The sequence below is a fragment of the Pan paniscus genome, chromosome 19 (assembly GCF_029289425.2).
Source record: "Pan paniscus chromosome 19, NHGRI_mPanPan1-v2.0_pri, whole genome shotgun sequence".
Lineage (NCBI taxonomy): Eukaryota > Metazoa > Chordata > Mammalia > Primates > Hominidae > Pan > Pan paniscus.
Genome location: NC_073268.2, coordinates 76,995,738 through 77,022,711, shown reverse-complemented (window position 1 = coordinate 77,022,711; position 26,974 = coordinate 76,995,738). Strand labels below are relative to the sequence as shown.

At 38.5% G+C, this 26,974-nt stretch overlaps 1 protein-coding gene and 1 pseudogene across 10 annotated transcripts in view; both read right to left on the bottom strand.

The window, feature by feature from the left end:
* The window catches only part of BCAS3 (BCAS3 microtubule associated cell migration factor), a 717,859-nt gene that overhangs the window by 568,914 nt on the left and 121,971 nt on the right, over nt 1-26,974 (bottom strand). For all 10 annotated transcript variants that reach the window (XM_063599306.1, XM_063599304.1, XM_063599309.1 and 7 more), the window contains one exon: nt 18,958-19,030. In XM_063599306.1, coding sequence (XP_063455376.1) covers nt 18,958-19,030 — 73 coding nt within the window. The remainder of the gene's footprint in view (nt 1-18,957; nt 19,031-26,974) is intronic.
* Nucleotides 1,528-18,909, bottom strand: LOC134729525 (keratin, type I cytoskeletal 18-like; annotated as a pseudogene).

Sequence of the window (26,974 nt, the reverse complement as noted above, 5' to 3'; positions counted from 1 at the left end):
CAGCACTTTGAGAGGCCGACACGAGAGAGTCACTTGAGCCCAGGAATTTGAGGCAATATGGCAAAACCCCATCCCTACTAAAAATACAAAAAATTAGCTGCACATGGTGGTGCACTCATGTAACCCCAGCTACTCAGGAGGCTGAGGCTTGAGAATTGCTTGAAACCGGGAGGTGAAGGCCGCAGTAAGACGAGATTACACCGCTGCGCTCCAGCCTGGGCAACAGAGCGACACTCTGTCTCAAAATTAATTAATTAATTAATTAATCAATCAAAAATAAAACTAGCCAGATGAGGTGGCTCATGCCTGTAATCTCAACATTTTGGGAGGCCAAGGAAGGAGGATCACGAGGTCAGGAGTTTGAGACCAGCCTGGCCAACAAAATGAAACCCTGTTTCTACTAAAAATACAAAAAAAAATTAGCCAGGCATGGTGGCGGGCTCCTGTAATCCCAGCTACTTGGGAGGCTGAGGCAGGAGAATTGCTTGAACCTGGGAGGCGGAGGTTACAGTGAGCTGAGGTCACACCACTGCACTCCAGCCTGGGTGACGGTGCGAGACTTCGTCTCAAAAAAACAAAAAAAAACAAAAAAAACAAAACTGAATCCCCAGAGATAGTATTAAGAAGTGGGGCCTTTAGGAGGTGATTAAGTCATGAGGGCAGAGCTTTCCCAATCTCATGAATGGGATTAGCAACCTTACGAAAGAGGTTGCAGAGAACACCCTAGGCCCTTTTTTGCCCTTCCACCATGTGAGGACATGGAGTTCAAGGTGCAACCTTGGAAGCAAAGACTGAGCCTTCTTCACCAGACACCAAACCTGCCACTGCCTTGATCACAGACTTTCCAGCATCCAGAACTGTTATTTATAAATTATTATAAATATTATTTATAAATTATTATAAGTATTATTTATAAATTATTATAAGTATTATTTATAAATTATTATAAGTATTATTTATAAATTATTATAAGTATTATTTATAAATTATTATAAGTATTATTTATAAATTATTATAAGTATTATTTATAAATTATTATAAGTATTATTTATAAATTATTATAAGTATTATTTATAAATTATTATAAGTATTATTTATAAATTATTATAAGTATTATTTATAAATTATTATAAGTATTATTTATAAATTATTATAAGTATTATTTATAAATTATTATAAATAAGTACTATTTATAAATTATTATAAATAAGTACTATTTATAAATTATTATAAATAAGTACTATTTATAAATTATTATAAATAAGTACTATTTATAAATTATTATAAATAAGTACTATTTATAAATTATTATAAATAAGTACTATTTATAAATTATTATAAATAAGTACTATTTATAAATTATTATAAATAAGTACTATTTATAAATTATTATAAATAAGTACTATTTATAAATTATTATAAATAAGTATTATTTATAAATTATTATAAATAAGTATTATTTATAAATTATTATAAATAAGTATTATTTATAAATTATTATAAATAAGTATTATTTATAAATTACCAAGTTTGTGGTATTTTGTTACAGTGCAAGGAACAAACTAGGACACCAGCATACTCTGATACAAAATCTTATAAAGCCACACATGAGATTCGGAGATGTGGTGAAAGCACAAGGCGGCCTATGTTAAGCTTTAAGCTCTTTTAATCTATTATCTATATTTTCAAAATGTATATTACTAAGATATGTATATAATGAAATAATGTGCATAAGGTAGGATGAATATTCATCGTTAAATAAAACCACACTATAATACATTAAAAGAGAAAAGCAAGCAAGGTGCACATAAGTGCAACACAACCTAATTTTTTTTTTTTTTTTTTGAGACAGGTTCTCAGTCTGTCATCCAGGCTGCAGTGCAGTGGTGTGATCTCAGCTCACTGCAACCTCTACCTCCTGGGCTCCAGCAATCCTCCCACCTCAGCCTCCCACGTAGCTAGGACTATAGATGCATGCCACCACACCCAGCTCATTTTTGTATTTTTTGTAGAGACAGGGTTTCACCATGTTGCCTAGGATGGTTTCGAACTCCTGGGCTCAAGCGGTCCTCCTGCCTTGGTCTCCCAAAGTATTGGGATTATGGTCAAGAGCCACTGCGCCCAGCCCAACCCATGTATTTTTACAAATGTGTTTGTGCCTGTGTATATGACCACCTAACTCCAAATATCTTCCAAAAAACAACACATCGGCAAGGGAAACAAATGAAATCACCCCTAAATCACAACACAGCATAACTAGAAAACAGAAACACCACTAACTTTAAATAACAATTATGTAGGGGGATTATAAATATTCAAAATTGGCCAAGATGGCTCCTGAGCTGGCACCAGAGCTGAGCAAGAATTACTTGCAAAACAGAAGAATGGAATGGATCTACTGGTGACAGAACACAGAAAAAAGTCATGTAGGATTCACTCTGAGAAGCAGGGAGTCTCACCCTGAGCAGGGAAATGCTGAAAACAGGCTTAAGACCTGTTGGATCAAAACCTGGGCTACTAGGGAATTACAAGGAAGGAGACGAGAACATGTGCTGGACAAGAGATACCAGTCAAAGGGAAAGAATCAGAGAAGGAAAGCATCAGAAATGAGATGTGTCCCTTGGGAATTTTGTGATAAAAGCAAGAAAGAAGAAAGGAGCTGAAGGTAAGGGTCTCATCAGAAAATCATCATCATAAAAGATAATAAAAATATCTTCCCGAAATCCCACAAAACAGAAAACTAAAACACAACAGCACAACATAATTATAAATACATGTATGCCTACTTAGTGACTGTAATTTCTTCCTGAAAACTCTGCCACTAAAAGAAAAGGCATTAAATGGAAAATCATTTCCATTACTTTTAATGGGAAAAACTGTAATGAATTATATACAAACTCATATTTACTCAAGAGAAAGAAAAATGAATTGAATACTAACACATAATGAAAGTTTATTATACTAGTCAAAGTGAGAAGTGACTTAATTGTAAGGGGCTGTTGATAAGAAAGAGTGCCAGGGAGTCTTATTTTGGAAGGTAGTAGTCAGGTGATCCACTTCCAGGGGGACATTCAGTATCAGAATCAGACATGCTTAATGAGAATTTTCTTTTCCTCAACACTATGGTACTAAAATTAAAACAAACAAAAACCTGGCATAGTCATAAAAGAAAAATCTCTGTGTGAAAAAAAGCACAAGATGGAAGACTGCCTTCTCTCACAGTTTGACAATATTAATGCACCATTGGCTTTCATTCTCCGTGTAGTGTATTACATACAATTTACATTTCTCAAACACCGTGACTATTTTTGGAGATGACGAAACTTCCTAGAACATAAAACCAGTTCAGTGACTGACCTAACTCTAAAGAGAATTAACTTCTCTTATTCTACATCCATTTGCAATTTTCTCCCTTTCTCTCTCCATTTCGTTTTGTTTTGTTTGTAAGAGACAGAGTCTCACTCTGTTACCCAGACTAGATCGCGGTGGTACAATCACAACTCACCGCAGCCTTGAACTCCTGGGCTCAAGTGATATTCCTACCTCAGCCTCCCAAAATCTTGGGATTACAGGCATGAGCCACTTTGCCAGCCCTCAATCCTCTCTATAAAGCCATCTTTCGAAAAATGATTAAAGTTTCTTCCCCTTTGCTTCCCTTGTATCTGCACCATTCCCCTCACCCTTTTTTCAACCTTTCTGGGACTCACGATTCCCTTGCTGTAAAATCAAACAACAACTTAGGACTAAATAAAAACTAAAATCAAGGGTGCTCCAAAACACAGGGAAACATGGCAAACTACAGATTAAAGAGTTGTGACAGTACTACCACATCTACCCACTAACTAGGCATATATAAACAAAGCAAAACTTTTTGTTTTAATACAAATATGGTTACTATGGTTCATGTATCTATTGCTGTATGAGAAACCACTAGAAACCATACTGGCTCAAGTGAATAATCACTTTATTTCTCAGATTTTGTGAATTAGATGGGTTGTTCTTCTGCTATTTTCTCTCCTGGGCTCATTCATATAGCTATTTTCTACTTCTGAGTTGGCTGCAAGTTGAGAGAGTAAGGATGGTTGGGTCTCTTTCTCCATGTGGTATTTCACCCACATATGATAATGACTATGGTGGTTTCACAGAGTAAATCCCAATATAAAAACATTTATCAAGCTTGCATTTCTGGTATGTCTACTGACATGTTATTGGTTAAAGCAAGTCTCACAAAGAAGCTCAGATTCAAGTGAGAGGGGACACCGCAAGAACATTGATAGGTCTGACCTGGAAGTGCAATTCCTTAAAAGGGACTTCTGCAGTAATTGGAAACCGTACATTTCAAAGTAGTTTGATACAATATTCTTTGACTAGAGACTGTTGCTTTGACTAAACTGGCAATAGTGTCTCTGCCTGAAATTATACATAGAAATATTACTTCTTAACTTATATTTATTGAAAACTGTGTTTTGTGCAAAAACTGTTATGCCGAAAAAAAGTGTATGTAAAGTAGCATAGGTATAGCTTTTCAAGAGCTTACGTGAGGTAAGTCTGTAGCAATTGCAGGTAAACAATATTATAAATGAGAAATTCACAAACTCAAAATGGCCAAATAACAGGGAGATATGAATGAAGAGGTAACTGAATTAAGGATTGAAAATGAAGAACAACTTGTAAAAATCCAAATTAATGCCATAATGACACACCACTGCATATTTATTAAAATAGCTAAAATAAAAAAGACTTAATAAAATAGACTATGTCAAGTGTTTCTCAAGTGGCAGAAAAACTGGAAATTTCATACACCACTTGTAGATGTAAAATTGTACAACCACTTTGAAAAGCATGCATCTAACATGTGATCTAACCATTCTACTTGTAGGTATCTGCTCAAGAGAAAAGGAAATATGTATGTCTATACGGACTTGAATACAATGTTCATAGCAGCATTATTTGTAAAGGCCAAAACCTAAAAACAACCAAAATATCCATCAACAGATGAGAGCATAATCATACTCTAGTAAACTAATCCAATATAATAATATTTCACAATAAAAATGAATGTACTACTTTGGCAGGCCAAAGCAGGTGGGTTACATGAGCTCAGGAGTTTAAGACCAGCCTGGGCAACATAGTGAAACCCTGTTTCTACAAAAAACACAAAAATTAGTGAGGCACAGTAGGGCTCACCTATAGTCCCAGCTCCCCAGTGGGAGGATCGTTTGGGCCCAGGAGGCAGAGGTTGCAGTGAGCCGAGATTGCACCACAGTACTCCAGCCTGGGTGACAGAAGGAGACTCTGTCACAAAAAAAAAAAACTATTGATACATGTAATATCATGGCTGAATCTCAAAATAAATACGCTGAGTAACCAAAGCTAGACAAAAAAAGAGTACATACTATATGATTCCACTTATATAAAACTTTAGAAAACGCAAACTAATCTATAGTAACAGAAAGTAGAACATTGGTTATCTTGAAGAAAAGAGCTGGGAGGGGCCGAAGGAAGAATTACAAAGAGACATGAGGAAACTTTGGGGAATAAGATGTTCATTGTCTTGTTTGTAGAAAGAGTTTCAAAGGTATATACACATCAAACACATAATATTATACACTTTAAATATGTATAGTTCATTGAATTTCAATTATACAATAATTAAATGTATGTATGTATGTATGACCTCACACACTGCAGTCTTTCCTGCTACAATTATGATTCTCAATGAGAAATAATGTCAGTACATCAAAGAAGTTGTATTATGGCCAGGTGAGGTGGCGCATGCCTGTAATCCCAGCGCTTTAGAAGGCTGAGGCAGGTGGATCACCTGAGGTCAGGAGTTCAAGACCATCCTGGCCAACATGGTGAAACCCCATCTCTACTAAAAATACGAATATTAGCCAGGCATGATGGCAAGCACCTGTAATCCCAGCTACTTGGGAGGCTGAGGCAGGAGAATCACTTGAACCCGGGAGGCGGAGGTTGCAGTGAGCCGAGATTGTGCCACTGCCCTCCAGCCTGGGCGACAAGAGCAAAACTCCGTCTCAAAAAAATAGTTAGTTTTATTAATAAATAAAATTCATACCATTTTACTTTTTTGTACTATAATTTAACAGCAACTGAATACAAAGTACATTAGATCAACTGAATGTAGAAAACCAGGAGAAATCATGTTTTTCATGGCTCAGTTTAACCATGTCCTCTGGTTTGAAAGTGCTTAAAGAGTGTTACTCCCTGGTCTTTGTCCATTTTGTTCTTTTCTCCATAACTTAACAGTCTCAACTCTTTCTTATACCCCCATTCCATCAGGGCATCTTTGTCTTTTTTAGGTAAAATCTTTTACTTTTTAAATTTTTTTAATTAGCATTAAAACAACTTTTAAATGTTCTAATTTTGTATTCAAATTATTGTTCTGAAAACAATGTTGCATACATTTTCACCAAGCCTATTTCTATCCATTTTAGTGTGAAATTTTGTAGAATGAAGTGTACTGCCCCTCCAAATACACACTGCATTCTCTATATCTTGTTCCTTGCCTTGGGAGACTGAGCCATATCCTATGAATTGCATCAGTGGGCTCTCTGGACCTTCAGAATCCAGCCCCTAGTTTCTGACTGGGTTGACCCCATAGGAAGCATCTGGAGAAATAAGATGCCCCACCGTCGGCCGGGCACGGTGGCTCACGCCTGTAATCCCAGCACTTTGGGAGGCCAAGGCGGGCAGATCACAAGGTCAGGAGATCAAGACCATCCTGGCTACTAAAAATACAAAAAATTAGCCGGGCGTGGTGGCGGGTGCCTGTAGTCCCAGCTACTCGGGAGGCTGAGGCAGAATGGCATGAACCCGGGAAGCAGAGCTTGCAGTGAGCCAAGATCGTGCGACTGCACTCCAGCCTGGGCAACAGAGCGAGACTCTGCCTCAGAAAAAAAAAAAAAAGAAAAAAAGATGTCCCACTGTCAGGTTACTGAAGATAGGCTAAATCCATCCACCAGAGGCCACAGTTCCTGTTGCTAACCCTCTTCATGTCGCTTTCTCTGCAGGCTTTACTAAGGGTTATCTCCTCTTGCTTAGAAATGATAATAAACCAGGCATGGTGGCTCATGCCTGTAGTCCTAGCTATTAAGGAGGTTGGGGTGTGAGGACTGTTTGATTCCATGAGTTTGAGGCTACAGTGAGCTAGGATCAAGCCATTGCCTTCAGTCTGGGTTACAGAGTGAGATCCTGTCTCAGAAAGAGAGGGAGGAAGAAAGGGAGGAGAGGGGGAGGGTAGGAGGGAAGAGAAGGGGAGGGGAAGGGAGGAAGGATAATGAGTCTCAGCTCCCACATGTGTTATTTTATTTAAACTCTCTTTGAATCACCCAATTTGAGTATGCTATCTGTTTCCAGCAAGGGCCCTAACAGCACAGCACAGATTTTCAGGAATACATATATCAAACAGCAAGTAAGGCAATTCTGTAAGAAATTAAACCAGCATTCCTTTGGTTTGGTCACCTGCAAATAACCATTTTGGTAAACCATTTGAGATCTGTACCAATTTCAATATCACAAGAAAATATACAAAGTCTGAAATATAATCTCACACAGTCTTTAGATGTGTCCATAGTTTAAATATTATAGTTTAAAATAAATATATAAACAACTAGCCCATGGTTACAATTTTACAATGTAATATGTGTATTCCTTGACACTGACAGACTACTCTTAACCTCCCACTGAGATTTGTTCAGCATGTGTTTTAAAATTGTATTAAGTGTCAGTCAGGTGTGTAATGTTCCGGGCCCTTTGCCTTATCACCAAACAAAAACTAAAAATTTGCTTTAAGTAATTAAGTGAACTGAGGTCATGAAAAATGTACACAATTAGCATTTATACTAGTGACTCCTGTTTATCAAAGACAATGTTAACATTTTAAGACATATTATAAAAAACATCCCTAAGCCACATGAGAAAGAGTAATTAAATAGAAGTAACATTAAAGTCATCTTATTTCCCTAAGATTTCCTACATCCATAATCAGATAAACAGAGATCATATCTAGCATGCACTGAGGTCTTCGTGGTTCTAAGTTAATACTAAAGCCCAGAGCCCCATAGATCATCTACGTTATTGGATCACCTAGTATGCTAACCCATCCCATTAAAAACGTCTCTATGCCAGTGCGGCAGCTGTCAGCATAAATGGTATACCTAAGATGTAAAGCTCTTTCTTTGAGCAGTAGACAGCCACAGAGCCATGGCAGAGAGCTAGAAGAAAACCCAGGTACCCACAGAAAGCCTGAAAAATGCCAGAGAGATGGGCAAATGAAAGACTTGGTGTCTGGATTTGGTGCCAAGGAACTGCTGAAAGAGTCCATGTCTACAAGCAGCAAAGACTGGGAAAACGGCATAAATCTACTTTGCTGCCTATGGAGATAATATCGGTCAGAACTTGCAAACACAACTGACAAAAATCAGTCAAAATTGAAAGCATCAGGTATCATATATAAGGGCTCTGGGATTTTTCATGACAAAAAGAAGAGTCACATACCGACTATCCCAAGCAATATGCTTCTACTTCTAATTATTTAATAACATAACCCTTATTTACATTAGACAAACGTTGAAATAAAGTCACTGCAGTACCACTTCAGGATGGTGACACTGCGCTTCACCTCCACCTAATAACTGCAGCTTTAGGAAACTGGTTTCCACATACCACTCCATGAACTTCTGCCAATCCAAGATGATGCTTTTGCCAGTTTGTAATAATGAGAGGAAAATATTAATATTGTGAATTAACTGTATTCTATTTAATAAACAGTTAATTTTGAAATTAAGTCATTCCTCCTATTTAGCTATTAAGATTATTTTGCTTTTCTCAGCTGGGTGCAATGGCTCACGTCTGTAATCCCAGCACCTTGGGAGGCCAAGGCGGATGGATCACTTGAGCCCAGGAGTTCAAGACCAGCCTGGCCAACATGGGGAAACCCTATCTCTACTAAAATTACAAAAATTAGCAGGGCATGGTGGCGCATGTCTGTAGTCCTAGCTACCTGGGAGGCTGTGGCAGGAGAATTTCTTGAACCCAGGACGTGGAGGTTGCAGTGAGCCAAGATCACGCCACTGCACTCCAGCCTGGGTGACAGAGTGAGACTCTGCCTCAAAAAAAAAAAAAAAAATATTTTGCTTTTCTCAAAGTAAATTTAAAGTATTAACTGATAATCGATTTTAATTTTTTCATATGTTCTTGGTTGGCAAAAGACTAATTTTTCTGATTCTTAAAATCCAGTCTTGGAAACAATGGCCATAGAAAGCCTATATAATGAGAGATAAGGGATTCCTAACCAACTGAGATGAAGAAATTTTCTCTCACTCTTACAAGAATTTTTTCCCACCACAGTGATGCGTGATGGGAGCCTCTGGACAAACACTTAACCTCTTTTCTTCATCTACAACACAAGGCAGTTAAATGACATAATCTACAAGGTTCTTTCCACTTTCAATAGTCTATGATTCTCTCTACATAAAGGTCATATTTTCACATAATGTGTGTAATGTGATCATAATATATTGGATTAAACATTCTTCAAGGTCTGCAGTCAGCTCTTGAATAATGTTACTCATTTGCTATTACTCATAGTAGCCAACAAGATCCTAACCATAAATAGCTACATTCTGGGAACTGTTTAGCATATAACACACAATAAACTTTGGTTTCCTCCCTCTCTCACATTATTACACAAGACACTGCCTTAGTTTCTGGATCAGTGGCACAATAAACATTATCCCTTTCCAAGAGCTTAAATGACTTATCTGGAATTATTATGGTATGATCTCTCAAAACACAACGAAACAAAACACTAGAATACCTAAATAAATGGCATTTTAATGACTGTCATCAATGCAGTAAGAGAGAGTATGTTAAATTTTGGGCTGGGGCAATGTATTTATTACTAAAGGATAAAATATGAACCACTGGGATTATTTGGTGAGAGCTAATTATGCAAATTGGGTCATTTTTGTCTTACCCAACTAAATCAGAGTTGAGGGGCCAGTGGGGGAAAGCACTTGGGGCACATAGCACCTGCTCCAAAAATTAGCCATAAAGCCCAGCTGCTGAAACTGCCTGCTATAACCCTAAGATCAGTTATAACTAGTAACTGCTGAAACGAACTGGCATGACTCCACCATTGTCACTCTAGCGCCAATGAGCTTTCTTCTAAAACAATATGTTGCATTTCTCTAATTTCCCAAGCTTTTCTTTGTTCTTCAGACATAACAAAACCACCCCAAACTGTATATGTGGCCCCAAATTGCAATTCTGTTTTATGTACATTCTCAAATAAAATGTTTTGCATAGAGATTCATCTCTGTATTTTTATTTTGACTTTGACTGACACTTTCCATAGCAATTCCCCTCTTCTTAGAAAAGGCACTATGAATTTATAAAAATGAAAAGCTGGCCGGCCGCGGTAGTGCACGCCTGTAATCCCAGCATTTTGGGGGGCCGAGGCGGGCGGATCACGAGGTCAGGAGATCGGGACCATCCTGGCCAAAATGGTGAAACCCCATCTCTACTAAAAATACAAAAATTAGCTGGGTGTGGTGGTGCACACCTGTAGTCCCAGCTACTAGGGAGGCTGAGGCAGGAGAATCGCTTGAACCCGGGAGGTGGAGGTTGCCGTGAGCTGAGATCACGTCACTGCACTCCAGTCTGGCGACAGAGCAAGACTCTGTCTCAAAAAAAAAAAAAAAAGAAAAAAAAAAGAAAGAAAAGTTATACATCAAAAGAAAATCTTAGTGAATTTTCCCAAGAATAATTTAATAGGCAGTATTAGTTGTGAATATAAGCAACTTGACAAAGTCTAAACTACATGGGTGTTCAATAAAGCATGTGCCAGGGATCTGGAGAGCAACCTGCACATCCCACTCCTCTCCAAATGGAGGGATGTCCTAAGGTTTTGTACCCAACTGGCTACGAAAATGTAAATACCCAGGTACAGTACATATGATTCCTTAGATTAAGAGATATTCTCAATCATAAAAAAGTGATACTAAAAAATAAAGGACGAGTATAACTACTCGTATAGGAAGCTCCCTAAAATTCACTTAGGCAAAATATATATATATTCGAGGGTCTCCTAGATATAGGGCACTGCGCTTAATACCAAGAAAGAAATAAAGATGGGCAAGATAAAGAAAACATTCTCAAGGTACATGTGAAATTGAAGAATGTCTCTAAGCAGACACTTCATGATTATGTGTGGCTTTCTCCATCTCCATTTGATGCAGTCACTATTCTATTTGCTGTCTTGTAACTATGTATTCTCCTACTCTTTCCATTATTTCAGACTTCATTGGTTCCCTGAATGGTTCCTCATATCACCTATATTTATGCCTATAAACTGAGTCTCATTAACTTAAATTATTTTGGAAGCACTTACATCTTCTGTTCTACATCATCAGTTGCCTGCTGTTTTTTGTTACTTTATTTAAAAAACTGGAAGCAGGTGAAGGAATCTGCCCATTCTTGAAATTACTTTGTATTGGACATAAGTTGGCACTGGACTTTTTTTTTTCCTTTTTTTTATTATTACACTTTAAGTTCTAGGGTACATGTGCACAACGTGCAGGCTTGTTACATACGTATACACGCGCCATGTTAGTGTGCTGCACCCATTAACTCGTCATTTATATTAGGTATATCTCCTAATGCTATTCCTCTCCCCTCCCCCAACCCCATGACAGGCCCCGGTGTGTGATGTTCCCCTTCCTGTGTCCAAGTGTTCTCATTGTTCAATTCCCACCTATGAGTGAGAACATGCAGTGTTTGGTTTTTTGTCCTTGCAACAGTTTGCTGAGAATGATGGTTTCCAGCTTCATCCATGTCCCTACAAAGGACATGAACTCATCCTTTTTTATGGCTGCATAGTATTCCATGGTGTATATGTGCCACATTTTCTTAATCCAGTCTATCATTGATGGACATTTGGGTTAGTTCCAAGTATTTGCTATTGTAAATAGTGCTGCAATAAACATACATGTGCATGTGTCTTTATAGCAGCATGATTTATAATCCTTTGGGTATATATCCAGTAATGGGATGGCTGGATCAAATGGTATTTCTAGTTCTAGATCCTTGAGGAATCTAGAAGGCACAGGACTTTTAAATAATAGTGTTCCTGAAATTAGTGACCACAATTTTCTAATAGCCATGTCCTTCTTATATTATTGCTATCATGTAAAGGAGACTTCCTTTGAATTCATTAAACAATGTGTTTAAATGAAGAAAAAAATACTAAAATAAAATTGGAGAAGTCCTTTTCCACACTGAAAAATTCTAAGTAACTAAATGGTATACGTCAAATGTACTAAAATAACAAAAGTATCTTTTGCTTATGCAGAAACACTGCATCAAAATATACGCCTAACACAAAGACTCTCTTAAGAAGCTACTGTTTGCCAGAGCAATCAGGCAAGAGAAAGAAATAAAAGGCATGCATTCAAATAGGAAAAATGAAAAAAGCCAAATTATCTCTCCACTGGCAATATGATTATATACCTAGAAGACCCGAAAGACTCCACCAAAAGGCTTCTAGAACTAATAAACAATTTCAGTAAGTTTCAGGATAAAAAAAATAAAGGTAGTAAAATCAGTAACATTTCTATATATGAATAACGTCCAAACTGAGAGCTAAATCAAGAATGCAATCCCATTTGCAATGGGCACGCACGCGCACGCGCACACACACACACACACACACACACACACACAAAATACCAAGAAATACATCTAACGAACGAGGTTAAAGATATAAGGAGAACTACAAGACAATGCTGAAAGAAAGCAGAGATGATACAAACAAATGGAAAAACATTCTATGCTCATGGATTGGAAGAATAAATATTGTTAAAATGGTCAAACTACCCAAAGCAATCTATAGATTTAATACTATTCCTATCAAACTACCAATGTCATTTTCTCAAAATTAGAAAAACAACTACTCTAAAATTCATATAGAACAAAAAAGAGCCTGAAAAGCCAAAGCAATCCCAGGCAAAAAGAACAAAGCTGAGACATTATATTACCTGACTTCAAACTATACTATAAGGCTACAGTAACCAAAACAGCATGGTGCCTGCACAAAAACAGACACAGAGACCAATGGAACAGAAAAGAGAACCCAGAAATAAAGCTGCATATATCTACAACCATCTAATCTTCAACAAAGTCGACAATGACAAGCAATGGGGAAAGGACTCCCTAAACTATAAAAATCCTAGAAGAAAACCTAGGAAATACCATTCTGGACACTGGACTTGGCAAAGTCCTCAAAAGCAATTGCAACAAAAACAAAATTGACAATTGGGAACTAATTAAAGAGCTTCTGCACAGCAAAAGAGACTATCAACAGAGCAAACAATCTACAGACCTTTGTTGGATGCACAGTTTGTGAATATCTGTAGTGAATATTTTTTGTGAATATTTATAGATTCACAAATATTCACAAACTATGCATCCAACAAATATCTAATATCCAGAATCTATAACGAATTTAAACAATTCAACAAGCAAAAAACAATGCCATTAAAAAGTGGGCAAAAGACATTAACAGACACTTCTCAAAAGAAGACATACAAAGATTAGCCAGGCAAGGTGGCATACACCTGTAGTCCTAGGTACTCTGGCAGGGATAAACAAATTGCTTAATTGCTCCTAACGTAACCTCCTACCTTTTTTTTTTTTTTTAAGAAATCTTTGTTACCTCTGAAAATAACTGGTCAGAAAATTGTAAATATATAAATCTGAGGTTAGGGCACTCTTAATACAGTCTATAGACGGAATATGCCTGTGTATGTATGGAGGAATGCCCTCCATAATGACAAACAGTACGGTTACTGGAAAGAACATAGCTTGAGGGTCAAGCAAAAGCCTGGGTCCATGACTAACTGTGTGACTGAACCTCTATTAGCTTCTTCATGCACAAAATAAGAATAATATGATTGGGCCAGATGTGGTGGCTCATACTTGTAATTGCAACATTTTGGCAGGCTGGGATAGGAGGATTGCTTGAAGCCAGGAGTTCAAGACCAGCCTGGGTAACATCGTGGGAACTTATCTCTTAAAAAAAAAATTTTTTTTTAATTAGCCCAACAGTGGCATGACTTATAGTCCCAGCTACTCAGGAGGCTGAGATGGGAGGATCTCTTGAGCCCAGGAGTTCCGGATTATAGTGAGCTATGATTGGACCACTGCACCTGGGCCTGGGTGACCGAGGGAGACTCTGTCTCTAAAATAAATAAATGAACACACAAACTTAATTGTCATAAACTCAACTGTACATATGTATATATGTATGTATGTATGTATGTATGTATGTATTGACTCATGGATTGTTGATAGCACTCAAGTTCCTAGTATACTTTATCTACCTAAAAGCAGAGCAGAGCCCTCCAAAAAATCTCATTTGTCATAAATCTCCTCCCCTGGAGCAACTTAATCTCTTCTAGGACCACTCCCAAACAGATATTGTTACAAAACTATCACATCTCCTGTCTTTTCTCCTAAGGACCACCTTAATTTTCCAAAAAGTCACAAGTGCCCTTTCTTCCGCTCCCATTCTAAGAAGTCATTTGTTCTACAAAATGTGCCCTTCTACAAATTGTGTCCCTCTCCATCCCCATCTCCTACTGAGATGATATATAAGCTACCTTAAGTCACATTTTTTTGCAAACTCCTATATGTACATATGTAATTAAATCTGATTTTTTGTCCTCTTGCTAATCTGCCTTTCGTCAGTTTAAATTGCAGCCCTCTCCCCAAAGAATTTAAGAGAGAAAAGTATTCCTCCCCAACAGTAGTTACTAAAGAGTCTACTCTATTCAACATCACCATATGCTCACCTACTACAAACATTTAGACAAAAACTTAACAACAAGACATATTAGGTCTACATCCATAAAACAACTTATGAAAACAACTTATGAACTTTTTTTTCTTTTTTGAGACTGGGTCTCACTCTGTCACCCAGGCTGGAGTGCAGTGGTGAGATCTGGGCTCACTGCAACCTCTGCCTCCCAGGCTCAAGCAATCCTCCCACCTCAGCCTCCCAAGTAGCTGGGACCACAGGTGTGTGCCATCACGCCCAGCTAATTTTTTTGTATTTTTTTTGGTAGAGACAGGGTTTCACCATGTTGCCCAGGCTGCTCTTGAACTTCTGAGCTCAAGCGATCTGCTGGCCTTGGCCTCCCAAAGTGCTGGGATTATAGGCATGAGCCACTGCATCCAGGCCTATTTCACTTTCTATATCTTTTATATCCTTTCAACAGCAGAAGTTCCATTTGAGTTTTATATAAATTCTAACTCCTTGTTGAGATTATCTATTTGTTGAGTTATTGCTATAACCCTTTCCTTTAATTCTTTATACATAGTTCATTTAGTTCTTAGAACACATTTATAATAGCTGCTTTAAAATCTTTGTAAAATTTAACATCTGGAGACAACCACGTAAGATTTCTTTTTTCTTTTTTTTTTTTTTTTACCTCTGAACTTTTCATTGGCCTCCTGGCTCCCCAAAGGGTACACTGCTTCTGCTGGCTTAATGTCTCAGAACTTTGATGTCGCTGGTCTCAGACACCACTTTGCCATCCACTATCCTGGGAGAGGTGGTCTTCTGGATGGTTTGCCTGGAGTTGCTGCTGTCTGGGGTATCACCAAGACTGAAGTCCTCACCATCTTCCAGCAGGTGACAGTAGGTGGTGATCTCAGTCTCCAGCTTGACCTTGATGTTCAGCAGGGCCTCCTACTCCTGGGCCTGGCGCTGTCCCTCTGCAGGGTCTGTGCCAGCTCTGACTCTAGGTGCAGCAGGATCCAGTCTACAGGATCTGCCCCATCTGCAGGGTGTAGTGGGCCTCCACCTCCCTCAGGCTGTTCTGCAAGCTGGCCTTCAGATTTCTCATGCAGTCCAGGTCAATATCCAAGGACTGGACTGTACGTCTGAGCTCCATGAGCATGAACTCAGCAGCTCCAACCTCAGCAGACTGCATGGTGACCACTGTGGTGCTCTCCTCAATCTGCTGAGACTAGTACTTGTCCAGCTCCTCTTGGTTCTTCTGAGCCAGTTCGTCATATTGGGCCCAGATGTCTGCCATGATCTTGGTGAGATCCTGAGATTTGGGGGCATCTACCTCCATGGTCAACCCAGAGCTGGCAGTCTGGGCTTGTAGGACTTTTACTTCCTCTTCGAGGTTTTTCTTCAGGAAGAGCAGCTCCTCCTTGAGAGCCTTGATCTCTGTCTCCAGCTGAAGCTGAGTGACATTGGTGTCATCAGTGACCTTGCGGAGCCCATGGATGTCCCTCTCCACAGACTAGGGCATGGCCAGCTCTGTCTCATACTTGACTCTAAAGTCATCAGCAGCAACACAGGCACTGTTGATTTGCAGAACGATGCAGGCACTGTCCACAGTATTTGGGAAGATCTGAGCCCTCAGGTCCTCGATGGTCTTGAAGTAATGGCTCCAGTCTCTGACCTGGGGTCCCTTCTTCTCCAGGTGCTCCTGGGTTTTGCTCTCCAGCTTCTGGTTTCCGGTCTCCATGCTCCTTGCTCTGTCCAGGCAGGAGGCCAGGCAATCGTCCAGGCTTTGCATGGTCTCTTTCTCATTCTGGATGCCTCTCAGTCCTGCCAGACCCCCCGCCATCCCCACAACCAGGCCCCTGGACCCCATGCCACCCCAGAAGTTGGTGGAGTGGGACACGGAGATCTGGGAACCAGAGCCCCCGGTGCCTGCACAGACACTGGCCACACTGCTGACTGGCTGGGTGCCATAGCTGGGCGCCTGCACAGAGCCCAGAGACCGGTAGTTTGGTGGAGAACGTGGAGCAAGTGGTGAAGCTCATGCTGTCCAGTGGGGAGAGCGAGAGGACAGGACTCAGGCTTTTCCGAAGACCAATCAAGTATGATTTCTATTGTCTGCCTTTTTCTCACTGCCACAACTTCCTGTTTCTTGGCATGTGTCATAATTTTATATTTAAAAATAGACATTTTATATAATACAGTATAACATTACTCTGGATTCTATGAAATCTGTCTTCTTCCACAATTTGCAGTTGCTGATTTCTCTGTTCAGTTTTATTATTTCTTTTATTTTTGCATTACTTTAAAGCCTGACTTTCAGGGTCTGGCCATGCATCTGTGTATCTTAGTGGGCAGCCAACTACTCAACAGAGGATTCACTCAAATACCCCAGGTCAACAAAAGTTGTTTTCCTTTGCCAAAGGATCTGCACATCTATTCAGATTTTTCTTCCCCCTGGACCCTTTTTCATGGCTCCTCTGCATATGCATGAAGCCTCAGCTAACCATTATCTTAGGCTGAAAGAGCCAATGGCTCTCAAAGCACACATGTCATCAAGACAGTAATTTCTGCAGATAATGCTGGCAGGCATATGCAATACCTGCCACTCAGAGATGAGCGAAAATTTTCCAAGCACAGCAGGTAAGGTAGTAGTCCTCAAAACCTTTCTCACCCTGGAAGACACTCTATAACCAACCAACCAACCAACCAACCCTGGAAGAGGGAAAGTGTGGAGTGGGACAGGAGCAGCTGCAGGCATGAATGCCACAGATTCCCACTGTTGTTGTGCAAAGATTAGCAGTTTCTCAAGCTTAAACACTTTTCAGATTATTATATGCTTTTGGTTGAGTTTCAGAGTACTGCAATAGTTGTTTTCATCTGTTTTGCAGATGGCATTAAATCTAAGTCACAAACTCTCTTTTTTTTTTTTTTTTTTTGAGACAGAGTCTCACTGTTGCCCAGGCTGGAGTACAGTGGTGCGCTGCAACCTCTGCCTCCCAGGTTCAAGCAATTCTCGTGCCTCAGCCTTCCGGGTAGTTGGGATTATAGGCACATGCCACCACACTGGGCTAATTTTTGTATTTTTAGTAGAGACAGGGTTTCACCTTGTTGGCAAGGCTGGTCTCAATCTCCTGACCTCAAGTGATCTGCCTGCCTCAGCCTCCCAAAGTGCTGGGATTACAGGCGTGAGTCACCATGCCTGGCCCACAAACTCTTACCATTCTTAAATGTATTTATTTCAGTTTCTCTTCCACTACTATATTATAACCTACTCTGGCAGTCCTTCTCATCTGCTGCAATATTTCTCATTCCTTAAGATCTAACCTATGCTGCTCCTTCTCCATGAGGCTTTTTCTCATTAATTCATGCACACTGATCTCTCCCTTCTCTGCATTCCTGTCATACATCATTATTTCATAATTATTTTGCATGTGTTGTACTTTTTCTTTTCAGCCACATTCATAAGTCTCTGGGGAAAGAAATTAGGCTTTCATGATTTTGTATCCTTATCCTATACCCGGCAAAGTGCTGAATATACAGTAAATTCTCAAAGGCTTTATGTCTTCTTCAATCGAAAAATTTACACTTGAAGAAATTTGTCTTGTAGCCTATGAAGTCAAACAGTACCATTAGGAAACAATAATCAAGACTCCATGACCTAACCATGTTATATTATTAACATGTTCTTCCTTTCTCCAATGCCACATGATCTGAAGTGCACACTATTTACTGAAAGCATGAGGCCAAGACTGCTAGTAGCCAACCTAATATCCATTTTGATAATTTTCCTTACTAATAAAACCATAATCATTCCTAGCTTTCCTTGCAGCCAGAAGTTCAATTTGAGGGAATGCACTAACTGGAAAGATATTTGTATTTGTTCACAGTATTGTGGTAATAAATAAAAAAGAAAATTCACACAACACCTTTAGAACAGTGTCAGGCACATGCTATAGCATCAATAAATGTCATTTACTGTTGGAAACCCTAAATATGTTTTACTTTCTTCTTCTTCTCTCTTATGAGAGCTTAGTCTTATGGTTACAAAGGTTTTATAACATCAAAGTTCTCCCTCTGGAATACTATAAATTTGTAATAGGTGATGCAAAGAATTTTTAAAATTTCCTTACCCAGAAGATCCAATGCTCTTACAAACACCAAGGAGGGGTCTTTTTTCAGCAAAGTTATCACATTTTTGAGCACCTGACAGGAAGGATAAAATAAATTGTAAGCTTTGAGGAATATTATTGTATAATTCCCACTATTTTCATGCTTTCAAAATACTTGAAAAGGAGAAGTATTCATTATAAGTTGACATAATTTATACAATTGAATAAAAAGAAGAAAAGCTACTATATAAAATCATCATATATTATATATATGTAATCATTTTAAAAACTGAACCAGCATTTTTTTTTTTTTTTTGAGACAGAGTCTCGCTCTGTCACCCAGGCTGGAGTGCAGTGGCGCGATCGCAGCTCACTGCAACCTCTGCCTCCCGGGTTCAAACAATTCTCCTGCCTCAGCCTTCTGAGTAGCTGGGACTACAGGCACGTACCACCATGCCAGCCTAATTTTTGTATTTTTAGTAGAGACAGGGTTTCGCCATGTTGGTCAGCCTGGTCTCACACTCCTGACCTCAGGTGATCCACCCGCCTCAACCTCCCAAAGTGCTGGGATTACAGGCGAGAGCCACAATGGCCAGCCTGAACTGGCATTTTTTTTAAGTTTCTACTGGCACCAATTTCAATTATACACCTTCCCCATGAGATCAGAAAACCATCCCATACCCCACCAACTAATTACCTAAAACTAGTAATAATATTGATGTCAAAACTAAATAAAGGTAGTTCAAGACAAGAAAATTATAAAACTATAGGTCATTCCCATTGATATACATAGTTGTAAAAATCCTAAACAAAATATCAGCAAATTAAATAGCCACATATATGAAAAAAATAAACTCTCATAACCGAATTAGATTTACCTAAGCAACAGTAATAGTTTGGCAGTATAAAATCTATTAATGTAATTAATGATATTAATATTTCAGCAGATGCAGAAAAAGCATTCAATTAGACTCTATACCTAATCATATGAACAAAAAAAAATAACAAAAATATCTTTTTTAACCTAATAATGATCATCTACAAAAGATCTACAGCAAATGTCACAGGTAATGGTTCAGAGTATTCCTATTAACAGCAATAATAATACAAGAATATCCAGAGTTGCTGCTCCCATCAAGTCCTAAGTCCACATAATAATAGTAAGTGAACTCAACAATATTACAGGATACAAAACCAATATAATATGAACAAGAAGCAAAAAAAGTAAAGTCAGGAAATATAAATGGTTCTGAATCATATGAAAAGGTGCTCTGTGTCTGCTTACGCCTGTACTCTCAATACTTTGGGAGGCTGAGGCAGGAGGATCACTTGAGACAGGGCAAAACTCTGTATCTACAAACAATAAAAACAAAAAATTAGTTGGGTATGGTGGCACACTCCTGTAGCCCTAGTTACTCAGGAGGCTGAAGTAGGAGGACCCTTTGAGCCCCCAGAGTTGGGGGCTGCAGTGAGCTATAATTGTGCCACTGCATTCCAGCCTGGATGACAGAGCAAGAATCAGTCTCAAAAAAAAAAAAAAAAAAAAAAAAAAAGATTAAGAAGAAAAAATGCTCAACCTCACACATGACAGAAATTCCTTAAAACTATATTGATAATGATATTAAGGAGCTCAGGACAAACCACTCCAAAATATGCCTCTTTGGCATATTGATTATTTGGGCTAAAAGCATTTGAAAAACAGCAGATGTAAGAAAGACACGGTGACCGGCTCTTTGATTCCTGAAAGGAAGCCCCCAAGTGAAAGATGACCTTCCTACATACCAAGAAGAAACATTTTAATCACCAGAGATGTGAAGGCAAGGATGAAAGAAATCTGTATAAATGAACATTGTTAAACTAGCCCTTAACTTCCCAGATACTTTTCCATAAATGTCATTCTTTGTTCAACCTAGCATGTAATAATTTAGGCCGAAGCCGGGCACAGTGGCTCACGCCTGTAATCCCAGCACTTTGGGAGGCCGAGGCGGGTGGATCACCTGAGGTCAGGATGCGAGACCAGCCTGGACAACATGGTGAAACCCCATCTCTAGTTTAAAAAAAAAAAACAAAAAACAAAAATATAAAAATTAGCGCGAGCATGGAGGCAGGCGCTGTAATCCCAGCTACTTGGGAGGCTGAGGCAGGAGACTAGCTTGAACCCGGGAGGCAGAGGTTACAGTGAGCCAAGATCATGCCAACGCCAGCACTCCATCCTGAGGGACAGAGCAAGGCTCCGTCTCAAAAAAAAAAAAAAAAACTTAGGCTGAGTCACTTCTCTTTTTTTTTTACAGATGGAGTCTCACTCTGTCACCCAGGCTGGAGTGCCATGGCAGATCTGGGCTTGCTGCAACCTCCGCCTCCCAGGTTCGAGCTATTCTCCTGCCTCAGCCTTCCGAGTAGCTGGGATTACAGGTGCCCGCCACCATGCCTGGCTAATTTTTTTGTATTTTAGTAGAGCCGGGGTTTCACCGTGTTGCCCAGGCTGATCTTGAACTCCTGAGTTCAAGCAATCCTCCTGCCTCGGCCTCCCAAAGTGCTGGGATTACAGGCGTGAGCCACCGCGTCCAGCCGCCACTTCCTTAAGTCTTCATTTCCCTGTTTGGACACATATGCACATGTAAATTTTATGAAATAAAAATTTGTATGCTTTTCTCCTGTTAATTTATCTTATGTCAGTTTAATTTTTTGGCCCACCCAGAGACCCTGAGAGGTCAGAGAAGTTTTCCTCCCCTACAATACTGTGGTTACATTTTTAAGATACCTTATCTTTTAGAAACAAGTGAGGGAATGTTAACCAATAAACTGATATGATATCTAGGAAGGGTTCAAAATAATCTAGAGGGAGGGAAATAAATGCTAATGAAACAAGAATAGTCATAAAATGATGACTGGTGGGTTCCTTAGGGATCATCGCACTATTCACACTACCTTTAAATAAGTCAGACATTTTCCACTTAAAATTTTTTAACTACATATATTTATATACATATAAATATGTTATTTATATAACGATAACTATATATCTTTAAAATTGTGTGAGTGTGTGTGTGTGTGTATTTACTTAAACATGCTAAGTCAGACTGATGACTGATGCAGCAGTCAGAAGTAAAAGTGCAAGGTAGTGCTTGGGGGAAAAAAAAAAAAACCCGACACTCAAATTAGTTTACATCACAGGATCTTTAAAAGCCACAATAATTGACAATAGCAGGTACTAAACGTGATAGGAGATGAAGCTAAAATAAAAAGGACTATATAACTAAATTTAACTACATATATTGACACTTATTTAAGAGCTCCTTAAAAAATCCAAAAATTTGATTAAATTTTCTCACCATATTAATCAAAATTGAAATACAAATACCCCTTAATCCAAGTTCACCCTACACATATACTCAGACATGAGAGAAATAACTTGTATATAAGATTCACAACAGTATTGTTTATAATAGCAAAAGACTGAAAAAAAATCAAGTTACAATGGAATATTTCCTACCGCTGCAAAACAACACAACGAATTACACTGTAAAAACATGGAATGAGATAGAAGATATAAAGTGGAAAAAAGGAATACATACAACCATAGGAAGATACAGAACAATATACTACCTTTTGTTTTTTGTGTGTGTGTTTTTGTTTTTCTTTTGAGATGGAGTCTCCCCAAGGCTGGAGTGCAATGGCATGATCTCGGCACACTGCAACCTCTGTCTCCAAGGTTCAAACGATTCTCCTGCCTCAGCCTCCCGAGTAGGTGGGATTACAGGCACCTGCCACCATGCCCAGCTATTTTTTGTATTTTTAGTAGAGATGGGGTTTCACCATGTTGGCCAGGCTGGTCTCGAACTCCTGACCTCATGATCCACCCGCCTCAGCCTCCCAAAGTGCTGGGATTACAGGTGTGAGCCACCACGCCCAGCCAATATACTACCTTTTTTACAAAGAAGAGAAAAAAAGACCTGCATATACGTATACATGCATATACGAACTCCACGAGGACATATAAAAATCGTAATAGTGGCCGGGCGCAGTGGCTCACTCCTGTAATCCCAGCACTTTGGGAGGCCGTGGCGGGCAGATCACCTGAGATCAGGAGTTCGAGACCAGCTTGACCAACATGGAGAAACCCTGTCTCTACTAAAAATACAAAAAATTAGCCGAGCGTGGTGGTGCATGCCTGTAATCCCAGCTACTCAAGAGGCTGAGGCAGGAGAATCGCTCAAACCCGGGAAGCAGAGGTTGTGGTGAGCCGAGATCATGCCATTGCACTCCAGCCTGGGCAACAAGAGTGAAACTCCGTCTCAAAAAAAAAAAAAAAAAAATCGTAATAGTTACTTATGAGAGGGAAAATGAAAAAAAATGAAGGATAGAAGAAACTTTTCATTATATACTTTGTGCTTTTTCATTTTCAAACCATGTGAATATATAAATTTCCCCCAAAATTTTTCCTTTGTTTTTAAATAAGAAGGCAAATGCCAGAAGAAACAAGTAAATGGTTGTTTCAACTTCTGAGTTAAGATGGTAGACTGAAGACATGAATTTCATTTTATACCTTCAGAAAATTCTAGGAAAAAAATATTAAATTAAATGTACTTTAAAAATATATAACCCCAACAAATTTTGGAAATAGATGACTGATGACTGACTTAGCAATCTTAAAAGTTCAAGGTTGTGCATGGGGGAAAAAACCTGACGCCCAAATTACTTTACATCGCAGAATCTTTAAAAGGCACAATAACTGATAATACCAGGTACTAGATTTGATGGGAGATGAAGCTAAAATAAAGAAGACTAGATTTGATATCGGCTATCTGAAAAACACATCGATGCTAAGACCTTTACCCTGTTAGGCAACTCATCTTCCCCGTTCCCAGCACAAGGCTGAAAGGTTACTCTCTAGAGACAGACAGAAGGACACTGGGTAAAGGTGAATGCAAAACAAAAAAGTGAAGAAGATTAAATGACAACATTAATACTTAATATTGAAACATCCCTTCATCATCCTTCATGTCGCCTTTCCCATGGGGCTTCCAGGACACTAGCACCAGAACCTTATCCTTTAGGTGGGCACTTGTAAGTCTTTTCTGGGACATGTTAACAAGTCCAAGAGGAAAGACTAAAATATACTATCCATCAGAGGGTTCCAACAAACAAACAACACAACCAAAGCACCTCACAATAAAGTTAAAAGTCGACAAATAGACTGGGCACAGTGGCTCACGCCTGTAATCTCAGCATTTTAGGAGGCCGAGGCGGAGGTCAGGAGTTCAAGACCAGCCTGGCCAATGTGGTGAAACCCCATCTCTACTAAAAATACAAAATTAGCCGGGTGTCTATAATTCCAGCCACTCGGGAGGCTGAGGCAGGAGAATCGCTTGAACCCAGGAGGCAGAGTTTGCAGTGAGCCCAGATGGCACCATTGCACTCCAGCCTGGGCAACAAGAGTGAAACTCCATCTCAAAAAAACAAAGTCGACAAGCAGATATGCAATGTTTTCAATTAGCTTTTCAGTTTGCCACTGACAATCATGTGCAAACAGCCAAGGATTAACAGTCATCTGGAAAGTATCTAATACTACACAGGAAGAACACAATAAAAATTAAAAATTGTCATTAATCATTTCCATGATGTAAGAGAAGATACTGCAGACATGGAACAAAATAAGAATTAAAAAGATAGACGCTTGGAGAATAAAAGAGAGCTCTTGAAGAATGATAAAAACAAGGGGATATATATATATATATGTATGTATGTGTGTGTATTTGTATTTATATAAATATATGTGTGTGCATATATATATATATATATATTTTTTTTTTTTTTTTGAGACGGAGTCTCACTCTGTTGCACAGGCTGGAGTGCAGTGGCGTGATTTTGGCTCACTGTAACCTCCACCTCCCAGATTCAAGCAATTCTCCTGCCTCAGCCTCCCAAGTAGCTGGGACTACAGGCACGTGCCACCATGCCCGGCTAATTTTTGTATTTTTAGTAGAGGCTGGTCTCAAACTCCTGACCTCAGGTGATCTGCTTGCCTTGGCCTCACAAAGTGCTGGGATTACAGGCAGGCATATATTGTTTTTAAACTCAACACATGAATCAGAGGCAAATTTAAGAAAATTTCCCAGAGAGAAGAGCAAAAACACAAGAGAAGAAAAGAGCATTTTTACACACAAGAAATTGAAAAGGATGGGCTCAGACAGTCCAAACAGTCAATACATAGATGACAGAAGTTCCAAAAGAGAGAACAGAGAAAACAGGAGAAAATCACCCATGAAATAATTAAAAAAGTTTCCCCAGAACAAAAAACTATGATTTTATCAGCTTCTTCAGGTTCTAGCACAGTACATGAAACAGACCAATATCAGAGTACATTGTTTCAAGACAGTGATAACACAGAAAAGCTTCTATAAGCTACCAGAGAAGAAACAGATTGTTATAGGATCGGGAATTCAAGTGGTTGCTCCAGGTATTAGATGATATAACTTAACACAAAATCTTTCAGCGAACATCACACAAACTAAATGCTTTTCCTCTGAGGTCAGATATAAAGCAAGAGTGTCCACTCTCACTACTGTTTTTCAATAGAGTACTGGAAGTTCTATCTAGTATAATAAGGCAGCAAACAAAGTAAAAGTCATAGACCAGAAAGGAAGAAATAAAACTCCCTATTTACAGATAACATGATTGGTTACATAAAAATTACAGAGGAATCAACAAAAAAAATTAAAAAAAAACTAGAATCAGTCCAGCAAGTCACAGGCTATAAGATCAGCATACAAAAGTATATACTATCATGGACACATGAAAATTGAGATTTAAAGTACAGTAGCACTTATACTTGTTCAAAAGAAATCTAAATACTGAACTATAAATTGATTAAACATGTACAGGACTTATGTACTGAAAACTACTAAATGCTGATAAAACAAACAAAAGACAACCTAAATACATGGAGATATATAACTGATATAAAGTTTAATGCAATTCCTACCAAAAATCCAGCAAGATTTTTTTGCAATTATAAACATGAGTATTCTAAAATTTTATGGAAAGGTAAGGGAGCTAGAATAGCTAAAACAAGTTTAACAAAAGAAGAAAATAGAGGAAATCACTCTATCATATTTCAGGAGTTATATAACTATAGTAAATAAGAGTTAGTGGTACTAGCAGAGGAATAGACACATAGATTAAAGGAAAAAAAGAAAACACAGAAATAGACCACACAAATATGGCCAAATGATTTTCTTTACAAAAGTATAAAAGCAATTCAATGGAGGAAGAATAGTCAACAAATGACCCTGGAACAACTGGATGTCCATAAAAAAAAATTAAATCTCACATTTACCACAAATTAACACAAAATTGATCACAGATTTAAATGTAAAACTATACAACTTTCAGAAGAAAATATGGAAGAAAATCTGCAGGATACAGAGTTTGATGAAGTCCCACACAAGATACTAAAAAGTATGATCCATAAGATAATTTTTAAAATCAATTAATTGGATTTAATTAAAATTATAAATTTTGCTCTATCAAAGACCATGATAGAAGAATGAAAGCACAAGCTACATCCACACTTGAAAAAATACTTGCAAAAAACATATCTGACAAATGACTCAAATCTCAAATATATAATCTCACAACTCAACAGTAAAACAACGATCCAATTAGAAAATGGGCAAAGACATTAAGAGATACTTCACTGGAAAGAAGAGATGGATGGCAAATCAGCACAGGAAAAGTCATTAGGGAAATGTAAATTAAGAGCACAGTGAGATATCACTACATACCTACTAGAGGAGCTCAAACAAAGGATTATGACAATAGTAAATGCTGACAAAGATGAGAAGAAACTAGATGTCTCATACATTGCTAGTGGAAATATAAAATGCCACAGCGGAAATATAAAATGCCGCAATCATCACTCCTTGGTAATTACCAAAATGAACTGAAGACTTTTGTCCAAACAAAAATTAAAAAAACAAAACATCCCAGCAATCACAGTACTTGGCATTTATCCCAGAAAAATAAAAACTTGTGT